Source organism: Trachypithecus francoisi, unplaced genomic scaffold (genome assembly GCF_009764315.1).
Source record: "Trachypithecus francoisi isolate TF-2019V2 unplaced genomic scaffold, Tfra_2.0 Lachesis_group13, whole genome shotgun sequence".
Taxonomy (NCBI): domain Eukaryota; kingdom Metazoa; phylum Chordata; class Mammalia; order Primates; family Cercopithecidae; genus Trachypithecus; species Trachypithecus francoisi.
The window spans coordinates 108,672,017-108,690,766 of record NW_022681458.1 but is presented as its reverse complement, the minus strand read 5'-3'; the positions used below and the strand labels follow the sequence as shown (position 1 = coordinate 108,690,766).

General features: G+C 38.3%; 1 protein-coding gene and 1 non-coding gene across 4 annotated transcripts in view; both read left to right on the top strand.

Annotated features, from left to right (window-relative positions):
* The window catches only part of RAB3GAP1 (RAB3 GTPase activating protein catalytic subunit 1), a 122,949-nt gene that overhangs the window by 91,419 nt on the left and 12,780 nt on the right, over window positions 1–18,750 (top strand). For all 3 annotated transcript variants that reach the window (XR_004441803.1, XM_033231679.1, XM_033231680.1), the window contains 2 exons: window positions 9,967–10,104; window positions 13,204–13,431. Coding sequence is in view for 2 of the 3 variants with exons in the window: in XM_033231679.1 (XP_033087570.1) it covers window positions 9,967–10,104; window positions 13,204–13,431 (366 nt within the window). In the remaining variant the exon portion in view is untranslated. The remainder of the gene's footprint in view (window positions 1–9,966; window positions 10,105–13,203; window positions 13,432–18,750) is intronic.
* On the top strand, window positions 113–240 carry LOC117095516. Its single transcript, XR_004442049.1, has one exon. It is a non-coding gene; the product is annotated as a small nucleolar RNA SNORA40 (small nucleolar RNA).

Genomic DNA, 18,750 nt, shown 5'->3' with positions numbered 1-18,750 from the left:
TAATTGAGAAATGTTTTGAAGTTTAAGTAGATCACCTCATCATATATAAGGTGGTTTATTATTTGTTAAACTGAATGGTGAATGCTCAGATGTGTAAAAAAGAAAATCCAACTGCACTTATGTATGTTTTTGTTTAACTTGTGGACAAAGACTTATAAATAGGTGCAAAAAATAAATCCTCTTTTGCAACCCAGAACTCATTGTTCACTATGAGTTTTGATACATGTAAGAAGGGATATTATGATACCCGACACAGTTAACTGATGGGAGTATTGATAGCCATAAAGGTTGGTCCCAGGCCAGGCACAGTGGCTCAAGCCTGCAATCCTCACAGCGAGGTGGGAGTATTGCTTGAAGCTAGGAGTTCAAGACCAGCTTGTGCAAGAAAGTAACAAACACCTCATCTCCACAAAAATATAAAAATTAGCTGAGTATTGGGTCGTGTGTCTGTAGTTGCAGCTACTCAGAAAGAGGAGCCTGAGGCAGGAGGATTGAGCCCAGAAGTTAGAGGCTGCACTGAGCTTTGATGGCACCACTGTACTCCAGCCTGGGTAACAAAGACAGACCCTGTCTCTTACTAAAAAAAAAAAAAAAAAAAAAATTGATTCTAGGACTGTCGAAGAGATAGTTAAACAGCATGGGATATGAGGGGAATCCTCAGCAGTACTGATTTTGCATTCCAATTTCATGTTGACTTGATACATATGATGGCTTTTTGTTTTAAAGGCTTTTATCTTGAGTATATGATGATGTCTGGAGTTAAAGGTATTGGCGTATTCCACACATCTGTACTATTCTTGAGTATGATCGCTTAGGGTATCAAATTGAGAACCAGGCAGATCCATCACCTAAGTAAAAAGGACCCTAAAGTAAAATTGGTTGAATAAATTAGATCCCAAAAACTCTTGGTGAATTTTGAAGTTTTTTTCAGTATATCCATATTAAAAGGAGATGACAGAAGCCAAAATAAAAGAATTATGGGCTAACAGGACAACTGGATTAAAATAAGCATCAGTTTCATTAAAAAGGGCTAACTTGAAGATAAATCTTTTGACTCCAGCTCTTTAGAGGATCTAAAGTGACCTTGATGGACAGTGGAAGAAATCACAACATGGAATTCCTTGAATAAAAATTTATTGATTTAAAAAAAAAAGAAAATCCAAAAATATGTAGAGAGAACAGAAGTAAATATCCTTCAATTATATGATTAGCTTTTATCTGTTCAAAAATATAGTTTGAAGCCATATACACCATTAGGATGTAGAACAGCAATAACTCAAAAACAGCAGCAGCAATAGTTGTTTTTATGGGTTTTGTTTTGTTTTGTTTTTTTGACACAGAGTCTCTCTTTGTTGCCCAGGTGGGAGTGCAGTGGCATGACCATGCCTTACTGCAGCCTTGACCTCCTGGGCTGAAGTGATCCTCCCACCACAGCTTCTTAAGTAGCTGGAACTACAGGTGCATGCCATCATGCCTGGCTAATTTTTTGTGGTTTTTGTAGAGGTGGGGTTTTGCCCTGTTGTCCAGGCTGTTCTTAAATTCCTGAACTCAAGCCATCTGCCTGCCTCGACCTCCCAAAGTGCTAGGATTACAGACATGAGCCACTGCGCTTGGCCTGAAAACATTTTATTGTGAAAATTGTAATCTAGTAAAAATGAAAGAGGCTGGGTATAGTGGCTCAGTGCCTGTAATCCCAACACTTTGGGAGACCAAGGTGGGAGCGGATTGCTTGAGCCCAGGAGTTCAAGACCAGCCTGGGCAACATGGCAAAACCCTATGTCTACCAAAAAAAAAAAAAAAAAATTAGCCCGGTGGGGTAGCATGCACCTGTAGTCCCAGCTACTTGGGAGGCTGAGGTGGAAGCATCAGTTGAGCTTAGGAGGTTGAGGCTGCAGTGAACTGTGATTGTGTCACCATACTCCAGCTTGGGCAACAGAGCAAGACTCTGGTCTCAAAAAAAAAAAAAAAAAAAAGTGAAAGCCACCATCCACTAATTTTGACTCACATTCCTTGAAGTAACTAGTAGCAAGTATTATTGGTTTGGGTTATATTCTTATACCTGTTTCAATGCATTGATGTATAATACATATATGTGTGTACATATTAATACATGGTTTTATGACTTTTTTTTTTTTTTTTTTTTGAGACAGGATCTCATTCTGTTGCCTAGGCTGGAATGCAGTGGCATGATCATGGCTCACTGCAGCCTTACCTGCTGGGCTCAAGTGATCCTCCTACCTCAGCCTCCCAAGTAGCTGGGACTATTAAGTGCTCACCATCATGCCAGGCTGAGTTTTTCACTTTTAAAATTTTTGTAAAGATGGAGTCTTGCTATGTTGCCCAGGCTGGTCCTAAACTCCTGACCTCAAGCGATCCTCTGTTTCGGTTTCCCAAAGTGCTGGGATTATAGGCATGAGCCACTGTGCCTAGCCTCAATTTCTTATAAACAATTGATATTACCAACCATATAAATTTTTGCTAACATGATGGTCAAAAATAGTCTCTCAGTGTTTCAGATTGTATTCTTCTGAATTTTCATGAACCTGAGCATCTTTTAATATGTTAGCCATCCTTTCCTGTGAATCACCTATGATTTTTCTTTTAGGTTGCTCTCCTGTTCTTATTGATTTATATGAATTCTTCATATTTTAGATGTGAATCTACAGTTATATATATTGTATGTGTTTTCTGCTGGTCATTTTAAAAACATACATTCATGTATTAATTTTTGAGTTATAACTTAATATAATAAAGTGTACAAATCTTGGCTGGGCATGGTAGCTCACGCCTGTAATCCCAGCACTTTGGGAGGCCAAGATGGGCAGATTTCTTAAGCTCAGAAGTTCAAGACCAGACTGAGGAACATGACAAAACCCCATCTCTACAAAAAATACAGAAATTAGCTGAGCGTGGTGGTGTATGGCTGTAGTCCCAGCTACTCGGGAGGCTCAGGTGGGAGGATGGCTTGGGTCCGGGAGGCAGGGATTGCAGTGAGCTATGATTGCACTATTGCACTCCAGCCTGGGCAGCAGAGCAAGACCCTGTCTCAAAAAATAAAAATAAAAAAATAAAAAGTGCACAAATCTTTAGTATACTGCTTGGTGAGGTTTTTCATATTGATACATGCATATAGCTACTTCCCAGATCAAGATATAGAAAATTCCCATCATCCTAGAACAGTGCTGATAAATAAAACCTTCTGTGAAGATGGAAATGCTGTACATTCTCTATCTTTCCCATTCAATACAATAGCCATTATCCAAATGTAACTATTGAGTGCTTGAAATGTGGCTAATGTTTCTAAGGAATTAAATTTTTAATTTTAATTTATTTAAATTAAATAGCCAGATGCATTGGATAGTGAAGTCCAGTATTCCCCTCCAGCAACTCTTTCTCTAACTTTTAATCACCATAGGTTAGTTTTGTCAGTTTTTGAACCTTTTAAATGGCATACTTTGCTTACTCTTTTGTATATAAATGTAATCCTACATTGTATACTCTTTCTTTGTATAATCATACATTATATACCATTGAGCTTTTTTATTTAACTACTGTTTTTGAGATTCATCCTTGTTGTTGCAGGCTTCAGTGTTTGTGTATGTGTTATTACTTCGTAGTACTCTGTTCTATGAATTTTTCACAATTTGTTTATCCCCTCACCTGTTGGTGGGTATTTGGGTTGTTTTTACTTTGGGCTAATATGAATAAAGCTGCTGTGAACATTCTTGTTTCTTTTGGTAGACACAGGCACTCATTTTCTTTTGGATATATTCCTAAGAGTAGAGTTGTTGGACTATATGGTGCGAATATGTTTTGGCTTTAGTAGATGTATCTAAATAGTCTCCCAAAGTGGTTGAACTAGTTAACCTTCTCACCAACAATTTATAGTAGTGTAGTTATTCTACATAATCCTCCCAATTTGATGGGTTCTCAAGACCATTCCCAGGTTTAGTGATTTTCTAGGAAGGCTCATAGAACTTAGCCTGTAATCGTGCTCATGGCTAAAATTTATTGCAGGAAAATCAGCAAAGAGAAAAGGCACATGGGATGAAGTTTGGAAGAAATGAGGCTTAAGCTTCCAAAAAGCTTCTCATAGTATAGTTACACAGAGTGCACTTAATTCCTGTCGCAACAAATTGTGACCACATGTGTGAAATGTTGTCTTCCCCCGGAAGCTTGTTAGAGGCACAGCAGTGGGAGTTATCCGTAGCGGCTGGCCAAGTAGGCATCCTTTGCTTAAGCGTAGGGTTAACCATACCAAAATCCTAGACTCCCATAAAGAAAGCAGGTGTTCAGCAAAAACCATATTATTTGCACAAACTGTTTAGGCATAGTGAGTCATTTTTATCAGTTCTGGGAATGGTGGGAACCTTCTCAAAATCCAGGTTCTCAAATGCTAGTCAAAGGCCAACTTTGCAAGCAGGTCTTTCTAAGAATGGCAGTCTCCGACCTGCAATGTTAACTCTTTTCTGTACACTTGATATTTTTGGTCATTTTAATTTTTGCCTATCTGAAGGGTAGGAGGTAGGATCTTGTGGTTTTCCATTTTCCTGAAGCATATAGAGATTTTCATATATTTATTGCCCATTTGTCTATCTTCTTGGTGAAAAGCCTGTTCAAGGCCTTTGGCTATTTTTTTTTTTTTTTTTTTTTTTTAAGCAGTTGTCTTTTTTTCTTATTACTTTGTAGGAATTCTTCATGTATTCTGGATATGAGTCCTTAGATACTTTTATTGCAAGTATTTTGTTGCTTATCTATTCACTTTCTTCTTCTTCTTCCTCCTTCTCCTCCTCCTCCTCAAGGTGATTGATAAATCTGTCACTTGTGTATCATTTTATGTGTTGGGAACATTTCAAGTTTTTTCTTCTAGTTATTTTGCAGTATACAATACATTGTTGTTAGCCAGTCACCTTACTTTACTATTGAACATTAGAACTTATTCCTTCTGTTTGTACCCATTAGCTAACCTCTCTTCATACCACCCCTCACCAACACACACACACACACACACACACACATACATATTCACACACATGCTTCTCAATCTCTAGTAATTATTCTAGTTTTACGTAGTTTTTATATCATTTGCTCACAGCATGATAGTTAGGAACACTGTCAGTGGGATTAGATTACCTGAGTTCAAATTCCATTTCTACCACTTAGCATATGTATGACTTGGGGTATACATATTTTATCTTTCTTTGCCTTAGTTTTTTCAACTATAAGTTCATAGTACTTTCTACATCATTTAAATGACATGGTACCTGATAAGGGATTAACATAATGTCTAATTCAAAATAAACACTTAATTTTTAGCTATTATTCTTCTGAAGACATTTTCTTACATAAGTGGCTATTATTGCCCCTCAAGATGCAAGGATTACTTAGTTTTTGTAACTAGTCTTTATATTCTGAAATGGGTTGATGAATTATAATATTTGTAAAGGGAGTTGTGTGCTTTCCATTATATTCCTCAACTTGGATTTTTTGTGGTATATGATAATGTGCTTTAATAGTTATGAATTTTAATAAAGTGCCAGGTATAGTGAAGTAAATAATAATCTGAAACATGAATTCTGTTAACTTTATTTTCCATGCTTATATTGTTTCTTTGCCAGGTATAATTTATTAGGTTTGGTTTTTGTTTTGTTTTTGATAGCCCTTATGCTATTTGCTTTATTATACCTTTTTAAAAGTAAGTTAGAATTTAGGTTTTTCGTGATTAAATTTTAGTATTGGAACAGAATCTTCTAATGCTAGAAACCAAGTATATAAGTGCATATTTGTTCTGTTTTTTTTGGAGACAGGGTCTCACTCTGTCACCCAGGCTGGAGTGCAGTGGTGCGATTGTGATCTTGGCTCACTGCAGCTTCTGCCTGCTGGGTTCAAGTGATTCTTGTGCCTCAGCCTCCTGAGTAGCTGGGATTACAGGTGCCTGCCACTAAGCCTGACTAATTTTTGTATTTTTAATAGAGATGGGGTTTCACCATGTTGGCCAGGCTGGTCTTGAACTCCTGACCTCAAGTGATCTGCCCACCTTGGCCTCCCAAAGTGCTGGGATTACAGGCTTGAGCCATCGCCCCTGACTCCAAGTGTATATTTGTTCTAATCTTCCTATGGAGAATGCAGTAGGTATTGAGGTCTTGTATAGACCTGGGTTTTAGGATCTAGCAGAACTGGATTAATATCCTTCATCACCATTTATTAACAGTATTGCTAGTACAAGCTATGTTTCCTTTCTGAGCCTTGTTTTTCTCATCTTAAAATGCAGTAATAGATTAATTTCCATATTCTATAATTTTATGCAAATGGAATAACATTTTTTGTGTGTATTCTTTCAGCATAATTATCTTGAGATTCACAGTTGTGTGTATCAATAGTTCATACATTTTTAGGTTTAGTAGTTTTCCTTTGCATGGATATACAACAATTTGTTTATCCATTCACTCTTGATGGACATTCCAAAAATAATGGGCATAAGGAAATTTCTGAGGTGATGAATATATTCAGTATCTTGATTGTGTGATTATTTCATGGGGGTATAAACACACACACATGAAAATTTATCAAATGTGCCTTTAAATTATTGTATGTTGATTATACTTCTAAAAAGTTGTTTAGGGCTGGGAGAGGTCACTCACACCTGTAATCTGGGAGGCACTCTTGGAGGCCGAGACAGGTGGATCACCTGAGGTCTGGAGACCAAGAAGAGCCTGGCCAACATGATGAAACCCTGTCTGTACTACAAATACGAACATTAGCTGGGCATGGTGGTGCATGTCTCTACCCCAGCAACTGGGGAGTCTGAGACATGAGAATTGCTTGAACCCAGGAGGTAAAGGTTACAGTGAGCAGAGATCACGCCGCTGCACTTCAGCCTGGGCGACAGAGTAAGACTCTGTCCCCCACCCCCAAAAGAAAAAAAAAAAGAAAACAGTCTTTTAACAAAGGAAAAATGAAAGTGTTTCTATCTTGTTCTAACACATCTGCAGTTTTAAAACCCTACTTCTTTATCTGTTTAATAAATATTGAATTCTTAAAAAGCAATAATAGTTTATATTATTCTTATTTGTTCAGGATTAAATCACATATCATATTTGAAAGCACTTGGCATGTAAGTGTTCAGCAAAGGTTAATTTTTTCTTTTGTATCCTTTCTCCTTCCAGATTTTAATTAGTTCTAGTCTCCTCCCCCACCTCTTTTTTTTTTGACTCGGGGTCTCACTCTGTTGCCCAGGCTGAAGTGCAGTGGCTCAGTAATAGCTCACTGCAGCCTCAATCTCCAAGGCTGAAGTGGGCCTCCCACCTCAGCTTCCTAAGTAGCTAGAATTATAGGCGCCCACCACCATGCCCAGCTACTTATTTAATTTTTTATAGAGACAGGGTCTTACTTTATTGCCCAGGCTGGAGTCCCTGTTTTTAATAAGCTAATTGTACATTTGTTTCCTTGGTTTACTGGGTTAATAAACAGTCTGAAAAAGTTATTTTGGAAGCTCAGGCTTCTTCTTTCCTGAAATAAAAATAATACTTTTTAAATTTAGTGCTTTATTTTTCTTTAAAAGGCTCTGCTCCCTCCCTTATTTCAGATGCTTGAATTTTCACATTTGAATTTATAGTGTAAATCTGGACTGACTTACTCTTCTTTCAATGTACATCTTATGTATTTAGAAATTAATTTTTATATTTTGCCTTTAGGTAAATCTAGGCAAAATTTTCGTCCATTTTACTTTCTTATTTTAGGTTAATTTTATTTGAATTGTAATCATTATAAGTGTACTTATATGAAATGGTTGGAATTCAAAATGATCCCAGTTGAAACCAATGTAATTTTAAGCTTTAGAAGTTAGCTCAAAATATGCCATTAATCAGTTGCCTCTTCACTGAAAAATAATAAGACTTTATATAGTTGCTTCATAAGAATTCAAACATACTTCTGTGTTCCATTTATGTAGACTTAGGTCACAACATAAACTTCATGGCTAGAAAAAGTTTGAAGACTTTACCCCAATGTACTAGAGCCAGGGCTAGAAGAAAATGTCCTTAGCCAGTGGATTGGAACTAAGCTAGTAATTCTTTTGTGTGTGTGTGTGTGTGTGTGTGTGTGTGTGTGTGTGTGTGTGAGATGGGAGTCTTGCTCTGTTACTGAGGCCTGAGTGCAGTGGCGTGATCTCAGCTCACTGCAGCCTCCACCTTCTGGGTTCAAGCGATTATCCTGCCTCAGCCTCCTGAGTAGCTGGGATTACAGGCATACACCATGCCCGGCTAATTTTTGTATCTTTTTTTTTTTCTTTTTTTAAGTAGAGATGGAGTTTTGCCATGTTGGCCAGACTGGGCTTGAACTCCTGACCTCAAGTGATCTGTCCGCCTCAGCCTCCCAAAGTGCTGGGATTACAGGCTTGAGCCATCACGCCCAGCCTCAAGCTAGTAATTCTTAAAGTCAGCATTAAACTGATGTCCTGGATTCTCTTTTCTGTTGCTGCTTGGTAGTCAAGTGGCAAGGCGCTTTATCTCTGCACCTCATTTTCATCACTTGCAAAATTCCCTGACCCCTCTCAGTGATCCCATGGGTCCTGTATATAAGAAAGCTTTGGGCATATTCAGAAACAGTATATGTGAAAATGTATGGCCCACATGCAAATTGCTGTTTATTCTCCTCTTTATCATGTTCTTCTACACTTACAGGTGACTCAAATTTCCAAGTGGGAGAGATAGTCAGTGTCCTTTCAGTATCTCTTTCTTTCCCTCCCATCCTGTGATTTCAGGGCTTTAGGCCAATGAAATGTAGCCCCTTCTTAATAGAAAGAATGAAGGCCTCTGCTCTTGAGTATACTCCTTCATAAGAGATTGAATATAATTTGTGAACTTGATTGAAATACTTTGAGAAGTATACCGACCCTTATTCAAAAAGAAAGTATGAAGCTTATAATATAATCTAAGTAGTTTGTCTTTAATTGCTAGTATGTCTTGAGCATGTGCCAGGATCTCTTCTTCACAGCAGTGAGTCACAAGAGGGTTGAGTGATTGCCCAAGGTCACAAAGCTGGGATTCAAACACATAGCATATACTTTTTGGAGCCCAAGCTCTTAACCAGTATATAATACTAGTTACTAGTTGCTATTCAACCCTAAATCTCAGTGTGAGATTCTTGCTTAGTACTTGCAGGATAATTAAAAGTGATGCACGTTCATTGTAGAGAAAAGAAAATAAAAACTCATAGTTCTATAACCAGAGATGATCATTGTTAGAGCAATTTTTTTTTTTTTGAGATGGAGTCTCACTCTTGCCGAGTCTAGAGTGCAGTGGCTCCACCTCGGCTCACAGCAAGCTCCACCTCCTGGGTTCACGCCATTCTCTCAACTCAGCCTCCTGAGTAGCTGGGACTACAGGCGCCTGCCCCTATGCCTGACTAATTTTGTTTTTGTATTTTTAGTAGAGACGGGGTTTCACTGTGTTAGCCAGGATGGTCTCAATGTCCTGACCTCATGATCCGCCCGCCTCGGCCTCCCAAAGTGTTAGGATTACAGGCGTGAGCCACCACGCCCGGCCCTGTTAGAGCAATTCTTTCCCATTGTTTCTATATCAAACCATTTCTATTATAATTAAAATTTTGTTGCAGCTAGTGACGGCATATATAATAATATTGTTAGGACTTCATTTCTTTGTCAGTAACAGGCAGGAAAATGGTGCTCAGTGGACCCACATTCCTTTGTCTTTTACTATCAATCCTTGTCGAGGGAAACATGGTAATCTTACCTGTGATGGGGAGGAGGCCTGAAAGTGATATTTATTTTTCTTAATTTGTTCCTTTTTTTAATGTAAGTTCTAAAAAACGCATTTCTCTGAATTTTTAAAAATACTCATCTTGTGACTGCTAGAGCTGAAATGATTGTTGTCTTTATTCTATTTTTATGGTACTTCTTTTTCTAAAAAGGACTGTTTGTGAGCTTTGTCCTTTTGTGCTTCACAGGAACCAGCACCTATGACAGAAGATCTGCTAGAAGAGCAGTCTGAGGTTTTAGCTAAATTAGGTACATCGGCAGAAGGGGCTCACCTCCGAGCACGCATGCAGAGTGCCTGTCTGCTCTCAGATATGGAGTCTTTTAAGGTGGGTTACACTTGCAGAGCTCTGGGGTCTATTTTGAGCTATTCTGGGATGAAACTGTGAAAGTCACTCTGTAAAGTGGTATAAAGGCCTGAATGTCTTTTTGTTAAGTGTTTGGATTTCATTAGTAGTTCAACACTCTGCCACCATCCCCCCAGAGGACATAGTCATACTTGTTTCTCAAGTTTTAAAAAAGCAAAGATCCAGTGTTATTAATAGTTGATGGTTGAGAATAGAATCATTCTATATGTGAATTGCAGTGGTTTCTTTGTGTTCAGCCAATTTAATGAAGACTTTTAGGAAACTTTGGATTTAACATGGGTCGCTTCACTCAACGAACTTTTGATTAGATGAGTTAAGAAGTACAGTGCTTACCCTCAATTACAGTCGATTGAGGTTGTGGGAGGAGATATGTAAGGAATTGTCATGAGTTCTCTTACGAAGACCGGGTCAAAAAGACTGACTCTGCTGAGTAGGTCATGAAAGGTTTCTCAGAAGAGTCACTATTTCAGATGAGTAGGCATTTGCTATCTGAAGAATATTTTAGGGTTGGATATAGGTCAGTATTTCGAACATACAGGATTCAGGAATTGGTGACATTTGGCTTATTAGCTTAAAAACTAGGAATGGAGAAAGGACTTTTATTTTTGAAAGCAAAGGCAAGTCCACGTATATTTTAAAACCCCAAGTGGGTAGCCCCATGGGCTACAGGGCTTCCTTTCCTCCTGCTGATAATCTGAACTATCCCCAGGCCCAAACTTCCCTCTTTAACCTGTGGTGGCCTCCACCTTCCCAATCCATTGCCCCTACTCAGTCTTGCTTCTGTACTATTTAGGCCAGTGTGAGTTTGATTTTTCTCTGAAACACTTCTGTATTATTTTTAAACATAAACACTCCACAAACACCTATGCCACTTTCATCCTTTTTAAGTGACAGTAAAGGGAGCCTTTTGTTTCCTGCTTATTTTACCCATCTTTACTAAATGAAAAACTCTTCAGTGAACCTCTTAAGAGCTGTATGTTTTCCTTGGAGACTAAAATGATACAGAAAGTCTGCAAGTTCTACACCGCCATGTGACAAGAAAGAGATAAATTGCTTTAAAACAATTAGTTGGTACAGTGGAGAAAGAGAAGCCAGTTGGCTCTTGGGGCACATGTCAGACCAAAAGGTAGAGAAGGGAATTGGCTTAAGGTGTGTATGCACAGCAGGAAATACCAGCCTCCGCAGCAGTAATTTTCCATCTGACCTCTAGCTGCCTTCAGAGTCATCTGTCCCTGTCCTGCTGCAGTGTCTTTGCAGAGGCATGCATGGGAGGACATTCCAAATAGAACTGTGGAAGTTTTTCCCTGTGGAAACATACTAGTCCCTCTTGATAAGGTTCTATATAGTTCCTCTAACACTGCACTTCAGCAAAACTGTGATTCATTAGACTATTTTGGGCTAACCTGAGTACCTACAAATCTTTCTTGACATTGTTTTAACAACAGAAAATAGACAGTAATTTAAATAGTCAACTTACATATATGTCCATATGTAGAAATCAGATAATACATTTAAGGAAATATGTAGTTATTCTAAAATAGATATGGTTGCCTTTACTTTTTGTATAGGGATGAGTTAGTATTAGGGGCTCTTGAGAGTCCCTAGAGTTTTGGAAACATACTAATATGGGCCTGGGCACCTACACCTACACCTCAGAGTTCCAGAAGGAGAGGGTGGATTCTGGAGCATGCCCTTGTGGTACGTACTTTTAACAATAAAGAGAAGATAAGCTCAAGTGAGCGTTGGCCTTCTGTTGGTAGCTATGTTCAGCCTGGTATAGTAAGGACAACCAGAAGGAAAAATTTTGGTATGAAATGCCTTTCTTTAATGTAATCTATAGTGTGTGAGTGAATATTATTTTCTTTTGAAGTTTATGCTCTTTACTCCAGGCCTCTGGTTTCCTAGGATGCTTTCATGTGGATATGATGTTGACTGATTAAGATCTAGATCTTTGTACATGAATCCTGAGTCACCCAGTATCATGAAATAATCTTGACCCACTGCTTTTGCCACGGACCGTATCATAACCCTTTTATGTTCGTGTTGTTGACGGTCAGTGAAGGATCTTCTAGGCGATATGCCCTCAGGGGTGTATCCTAAGATGGTAGGGATAGTCATGCTGGTAGCCCTTGAGCCCAGTGAAGAGAAACTGGTAGTTTTACTCTTCACATTTAAGACAGAACATTCTCATCATGGTAGTTTTCATGCCCATCCGTAGGACTCTACTAGTACATCACTGGAACACTTGCAGAAAGACCTCTGTGCCTTACCACAAACACTGGGAAGCCTCGTCTTTTTTTCCAGGCTTGAAGTTAGAATCACTGAAAAGTTTTTGGCATACATCATCATTAGTCCTATAGAACTATTCACTGAGTAAACTTTAATCAGTTTGGTTCCAGAAGCGTGAAAAACAGTAGTTTGAATTCCAACTGCTTAACAGCACAAAACTGATTAATTTGATGGTAATTTGTTATGTAAAGTATAAGAATTTGATGGCAGAATAGAACAGTTTTGAGGTTAGCTGATATTTATTGCAGAACCAGTATTGATTTATTGAGGAAAAGAAGAACAGAACTTTTCCATCACTGTGTTATTCTGATCATGTGGTGTATTATTTAATTTTTACTTTTCTTAGTATTGAGTAGTCATTATATTGTAATATTAAACTAAGTTGTGTAACACATAATGTGTTTAAGGAAATGATTTTCTCTTTACATCAAGTTGTTATATCCAAATTCATTGAATGAAAATGTTTTCATTTACTAAGTTATATAGCACCTAATATGTTTAAGAAAATGATTTTCTCTTTACATCGAGTTTTTATATCCAAATTCATTGAATGAAAGTGTTTTATTTTTCTATAAAGCTGAGAAAATAAAAATAAAATTATTTTGGTACTTTAACATCTGACCTGTTTTAAAGGTGACATCCAAATTCATTTTACATATTAAATTGTAAAGATTAGATAGGCTTTTTTTTGCAAATACAATTTTGCAAACAGGCTTATCAGTAACTGTTGATTTTCATTTGATTCTGCTGAATTTTTTTGTCTTATTTTAGGCAGCTAATCCAGGTTGCTCCCTGGAAGATTTTGTGAGGTGGTATTCACCCCGGGATTATATTGAAGAGGAGGTGATTGATGAAAAGGGCAACGTGGTGCTGAAAGGAGAACTGAGTGCCCGGATGAAGATTCCAAGCAATATGTGGGTAGAAGCCTGGGAAACAGCTAAGCCAGTTCCTGCTAGAAGGCAAAGGAGACTCTTTGATGATACACGGGAAGCAGAAAAGGTAATTGAGATTTGAGTTTCTAATACTAAAATGCAAATTACTGTTCTTGCAATTTAGGAACTCACTGTCATAGACATGAGAGCTCTGGACACACTTGAGGTGCAAAGCATTGAAATTCAATGAGCCTTTTATATATCTACTTTCACATTTAAGATTCTAGAACTAGTTGCAAATAGGACAAGCAACAGACATGCATAGTTTAAACAGACTGCTTACCATTGAACTGTCTCACAGTATATGTTTAAAGTGTTAAAAATGGGTATGTCCTCAAAGCTAGCAGTTTCCATTATTACCACAACATTTATTAAGGAAATAATGAGAAATATACAAAGACCTATGTATATGAATGATGTTCAACAAAGTTCTTAAGTGAAAAAGTAGAAACAACCAAAGTTTCCAACAACAGGGACTTGGTTCAATAAATTATGGTATATACATTAGCGGCCAGCTTTGCAGCAGCTACTAAAAAACATTTGGAGTTATGGAGAATATAGTGGCACCTGCCTGATATTGAATTGCCCTGCATACCTTCCTACCTCCTCCAGCCCCCTCAAAAAATCCCATGAAATCAATAAGTAAATAAATCCATGCATTCAGCATTACTAAGAGACAGAAATTTCAATGACCTTCAAATTAACAGTAAATAGAAATAAACCAAATTCCAGTGGAGCTCCCACTGCTGTAAGTCTATGCAGATATAGTGAGTAGGGGGCAGGAAAAGACAAAGAGCCAAGAGATACAGAAGACTTAGATGAAACACAAAGTCACCCCAGAAAGAGAGAGCCTAACACTGCATGCCCAAACACTGCACTCAGGTAGGGTTTGCTAGTTCACAGCACTTGCCACGGGGAAGGGGCTTGAATGTAAACAGGACTAGAAATGGAGCCTTGGAGAAGCTCAGATACACAAAGAAGGAGTGGATGGGAATGATGGGAGAAAAGGAAATAAGAGGGGAAAATTAAGGATCTTGCAGAAGTGAAAGGAAAACAAGACAACCAGCCTCCCTCACCCGCCTCTATCCATTAAAGAAACTTCAGAAGAGGGCACTTTGAAGCTATTTGTGATATTACTAGGAATGGAAGAGAACAGACCACATCCATATAAAACTACTTTACAAAACAGAAAATGAAAATCAGATCATTTCAGCTAATGAAAATATTTCCCAGAAAATCAGTCACAAAACAGAAGAAAATTGTAACATTCCAAACTGAATCAGATATCCTCAAACAGTTAAGGAGGATATGAAAAAACCATGTTTAATAAGAAATACTAAAATCAAGAACAGAGATGGACCAAAAAAACCCACAAAGAAATGAAACCACAACTGATTTAGCTCAGGATAGAAGTAAAAGAAAAAAAGACAACCATATAAAAAATGAAGACTAAATTACAGGAGGCCCAAAAGAGAATAGATTTATATTTAAAATTTATAAAAGGCATTGAAGAAAAGTGGGAAACAACCAAGAGAATGAAAATGAGATATAGCAGTAAAGAAATGGAAGAGAAAGTAGTATAAATGAAAGACAAGAAAAGTAGGAATATTCAATTCATTAGTTTCCTTTAAGGAGAAAAATCAGAACACTAAGACAGAACTAATACAGTCCCTATGGCTTAACAAAGAGGATACATTTTGAGAAGCTCCTCGTTAGGCAGTTTTGTCGTCATGGGAGCATCATAGAGTGTACTTATACAGACCCAGATGGTATAGCCTACCACTCACTTAGGCTAGAAAATTAATGGAATACAAACTTTCTATTAAACAATATGGGTGAAAGGGGAAAATACAAATTGAAAGTACAGAATTTGCCGGGCACGGTGGCTCAAGCCTGTAATCCCAGCACTTTGGGAGGCCGAGGCGGGCGGATCACGAGGTCAGGAGATCGAGACCATCCTGGCTAACACGGTGAAACTCCGTCTCTACTAAAAAAAATACAAAAAACTAGCCGGGCGAGGTGGCGGGCGCCTGTAGTCCCAGCTATTTGGGAGGCTGAGGCGGGAGAATAGCGTGAACCTGGGAGGCGGAGCTTGCAGTGAGCTGAGATCCGGCCACTGCACTCCAGCCTGGGCGACAGAGCCAGACTCCCTCTCACAAAAAAAAAAAAAAAAGTACAGAATTTTTGAAAACCAATGAGAATGAAAGCACTACATATGAGAGAACCTATAGGCTATATGTAAGAAATTGATGGAAGGAACTTTTTTTTTTTTTTTTTTGAGACGGGGTCTCGCTCTGTTGCCCAGGCTGGAGTGCAGTGGCCGGATCTCAGCTCACTGCAAGCTCCGCCTCCCGGGTTTACGCCATTCTCCCACCTCAGCTTCCCGAGTAGCTGGGACTACAGGCGCCCGCCACCTCGCCCGGCTAGTTTTTTGTATTTTTTTTTTTTTTTTTTGAGGCGGAGTCTCACTCTGTCGCCCGGACTGGAGTGCAGTGGCCAGATCTCAGCTCACTGCAAGCTCTGCCTCCTGGGTTTATGCCATTCTCCTGCCTCAGCCTCCTGAGTAGCTGGGACTACAGGCGCCCGCCACCTCGCCCGGCTAGTTTTTGTATTTTTAGTAGAGACGGGGTTTCACCGTGTTAGCCAGGATGGTCTCGATCTCCTGACCTCGTGATCCACCCGTCTCGGCCTCCCAAAGTGCTGGGATTACAGGCTTGAGCCACCGCGCCCGGCCGATGGAACTTTCATAGCCCTAACACCTATATCAGTAAAAACAAAAGAATGAAAATAAATGAATTAAATTCCTAACTAAAAACCCTAGGAAAAAAAGTCAAATCAAAAGAAAACAAAAGGAACCAAATGAAAAGGAGAGGGTGATGAAAACAGATGAAATTAATGAGTTCAATCTAGTTCTTTTAAAATCAACAAAATAGAGAAGCCATTAGCTAATTTAATCAAGAAAAAAGGGGAAAGCACATATATATAATAAAATAAATGACAAAAAAGGCACATATTAATAACTACTGATACAGAGGAAATGTGTTAAAAATACTACTTTGCACATCTCTGTGTATGTAAATTTGAAAACCAAGTTAAATTAGACAATTTCCTAGGGAAATTCCTACCAAAAATAGAATTTATATCAAAACTAACCCCAGTAAAAACAGGAAGTATAAACAGACAAATTTTCATAGAGACAATTATCAAGGAACTGCCACATTAAAAAGAACCAGGCCCAGATAGTTTCACAGGGAAATTCAACTAAATATCAAGAAACCATATAGTCTCAATGCTACATAAATTATTTCAACACATGATAATTGGAGGAAATTTTCCAACTTCTGTGAAGCAACTATAACATTGGTACCTAAACCTGATAAAGATAGCATATCTTTAAAAATAGCAGACCAATAATACTTAAGAAATTTAATGCAAAATCTGAAGTAAACAGACTCTAATATCATTTTAAGAACATAATACATGTTGATCAAATATGAGGAGATGATTATTTAGAAGTCTGTTTATATAATTTGCTTCATTAATAGGTCTAAGCAGAAAATTATATCATTATCTCATTTGTGCTGAAAAAGCTTTTGATAAATTTAACTTAAAACTCTTGGGAAAAGAGTGGAATAGATGGCTACTTCCTTAAAATAAGAAAACATATAGAAACTTTAGTCCTAAACACAACATCTTAATTGGGGAAGCCATAGGGGATCACTAAGGTCAGGAACAAAGCAAGGATGCCTGCCATCTCCACTGCCAATCAAAATTGTTCTGCAGTTATTAGCTAGTGTAATTAGCAAGAGAAAGCGGAGTTATGGGAGTTGAAAGAAGAACTCTGTTTGCAGTGATAGGACTGTATAATTGGAAAAATTCAAAAAGTCAGTGTTAAAACTAATGAAAACAGAAGAATCCTGCAAGGCAGCAGGATATATAGTTAACATACAGTAATCAGTAGCATTCATATACACTAATAACCATTTAGAAGATGTCAATGTAATTTTCATTGTAAGGGGAATAAAGGTAAAATGCTTAACAGAAAATGTTTGAAATCTTAATGAAGAAAATAAAACGCTTCTCAAAAACACACTTGAACAATAGAAAGATAGCCCTCAGACTCCTAGGCTCAAGTGATTCTCCTGGCCCAGTTTCCCTAGTAGCTAGGACTACAGGTGAACACCATGATGCCCGACTAATTATTTTTCTTAATTTTTTTATAGCGGTTAGATCTCACTATGTTGCCCAGGCTGATCTCAAACTCCTGGCCTGAAGCAATTCTCCTGCCTCAGCTTCCCAACGTGCTGGGATTACAGGTGTGAGCCACTGTGCTATAACCTGTGCTTTACTTATTCTAAAAAATAAATCAACAAGGATGGAAAGAGAAAAATAACCTAAACCTGAAAGTAAGTTGAGACACATTAATCCAGCTGTATTTTAAATGAGTAACATAACCACACCAACAGGGATTGGTGAAGGGAGGATGGAAAATCTAATCCAAGTGATTTATGGACACATCAAATGTGTTTGACTCTATACTCCCAGTTGTGGAGGATGGGACTGCAAAACTATCTTGAGGTCAGGTGCGGTGGCTCACGCCTGTAATCTTAGCACTTTGGAAGGCCGAGCCGAGTGGATCACCTGAGGTCAGGAGTTCGAGACCAGCCTGCCCAACATGGTGAAACCCCATCTCCACTGAAAATACAAAAGTTAGCTGGGGGTGGTAGCACACGTCTGTAACCCCAGCTACTCAAGAGGCTGAGGCAGGAGAATTGCTTGAACCTGGGAGGCGGAGGTTGCAATGAGGTGAGATCACGTCACGGCACTACAGCTGGGTGACAGAGTGAGACTCCATCGCAAAAACAAAAAAAAATCTTGAACCCTATTATCTAAGCTTGTTTTTTGTAGTGATATGGATAGAGCAATTCTGAAACTCTTTCAGAAATGCATTATTGGTTGGGTGAAGTGAGTAACTAAATGTGTCAGTGTTGTTGGAAGTCAGAATTTCTTACTGCGGAAGTGAGATGCAAATATGAAATGAAGGAAGGCAAGGAAGAACCCAGTGGCAATGAATTGGAATTGGAGGTATTGGTGTGGACTTACTGGTTTTTAATATATGGATAGGTATGTGGGTATGGACATAGTAAGTATTTGTGTGTATGCATATATACAAGCAAACATTTCCCAGCTTTCTTCTGAAAGAGTCTAGAAGCACTGACACCCTCATAGCAGTGAGCACACATAGCTTGATTTTTTTTACACATTCCTTATGGTTACAAAAAAGTAACCATGCTTTCCTCAGAAAAATGACTGATTTCAAGGTTGAGGCAAGGAAGGTACAAGATGAACCTGGAACATCCTGGACTGCTAGACAGTAAGGGAAGTG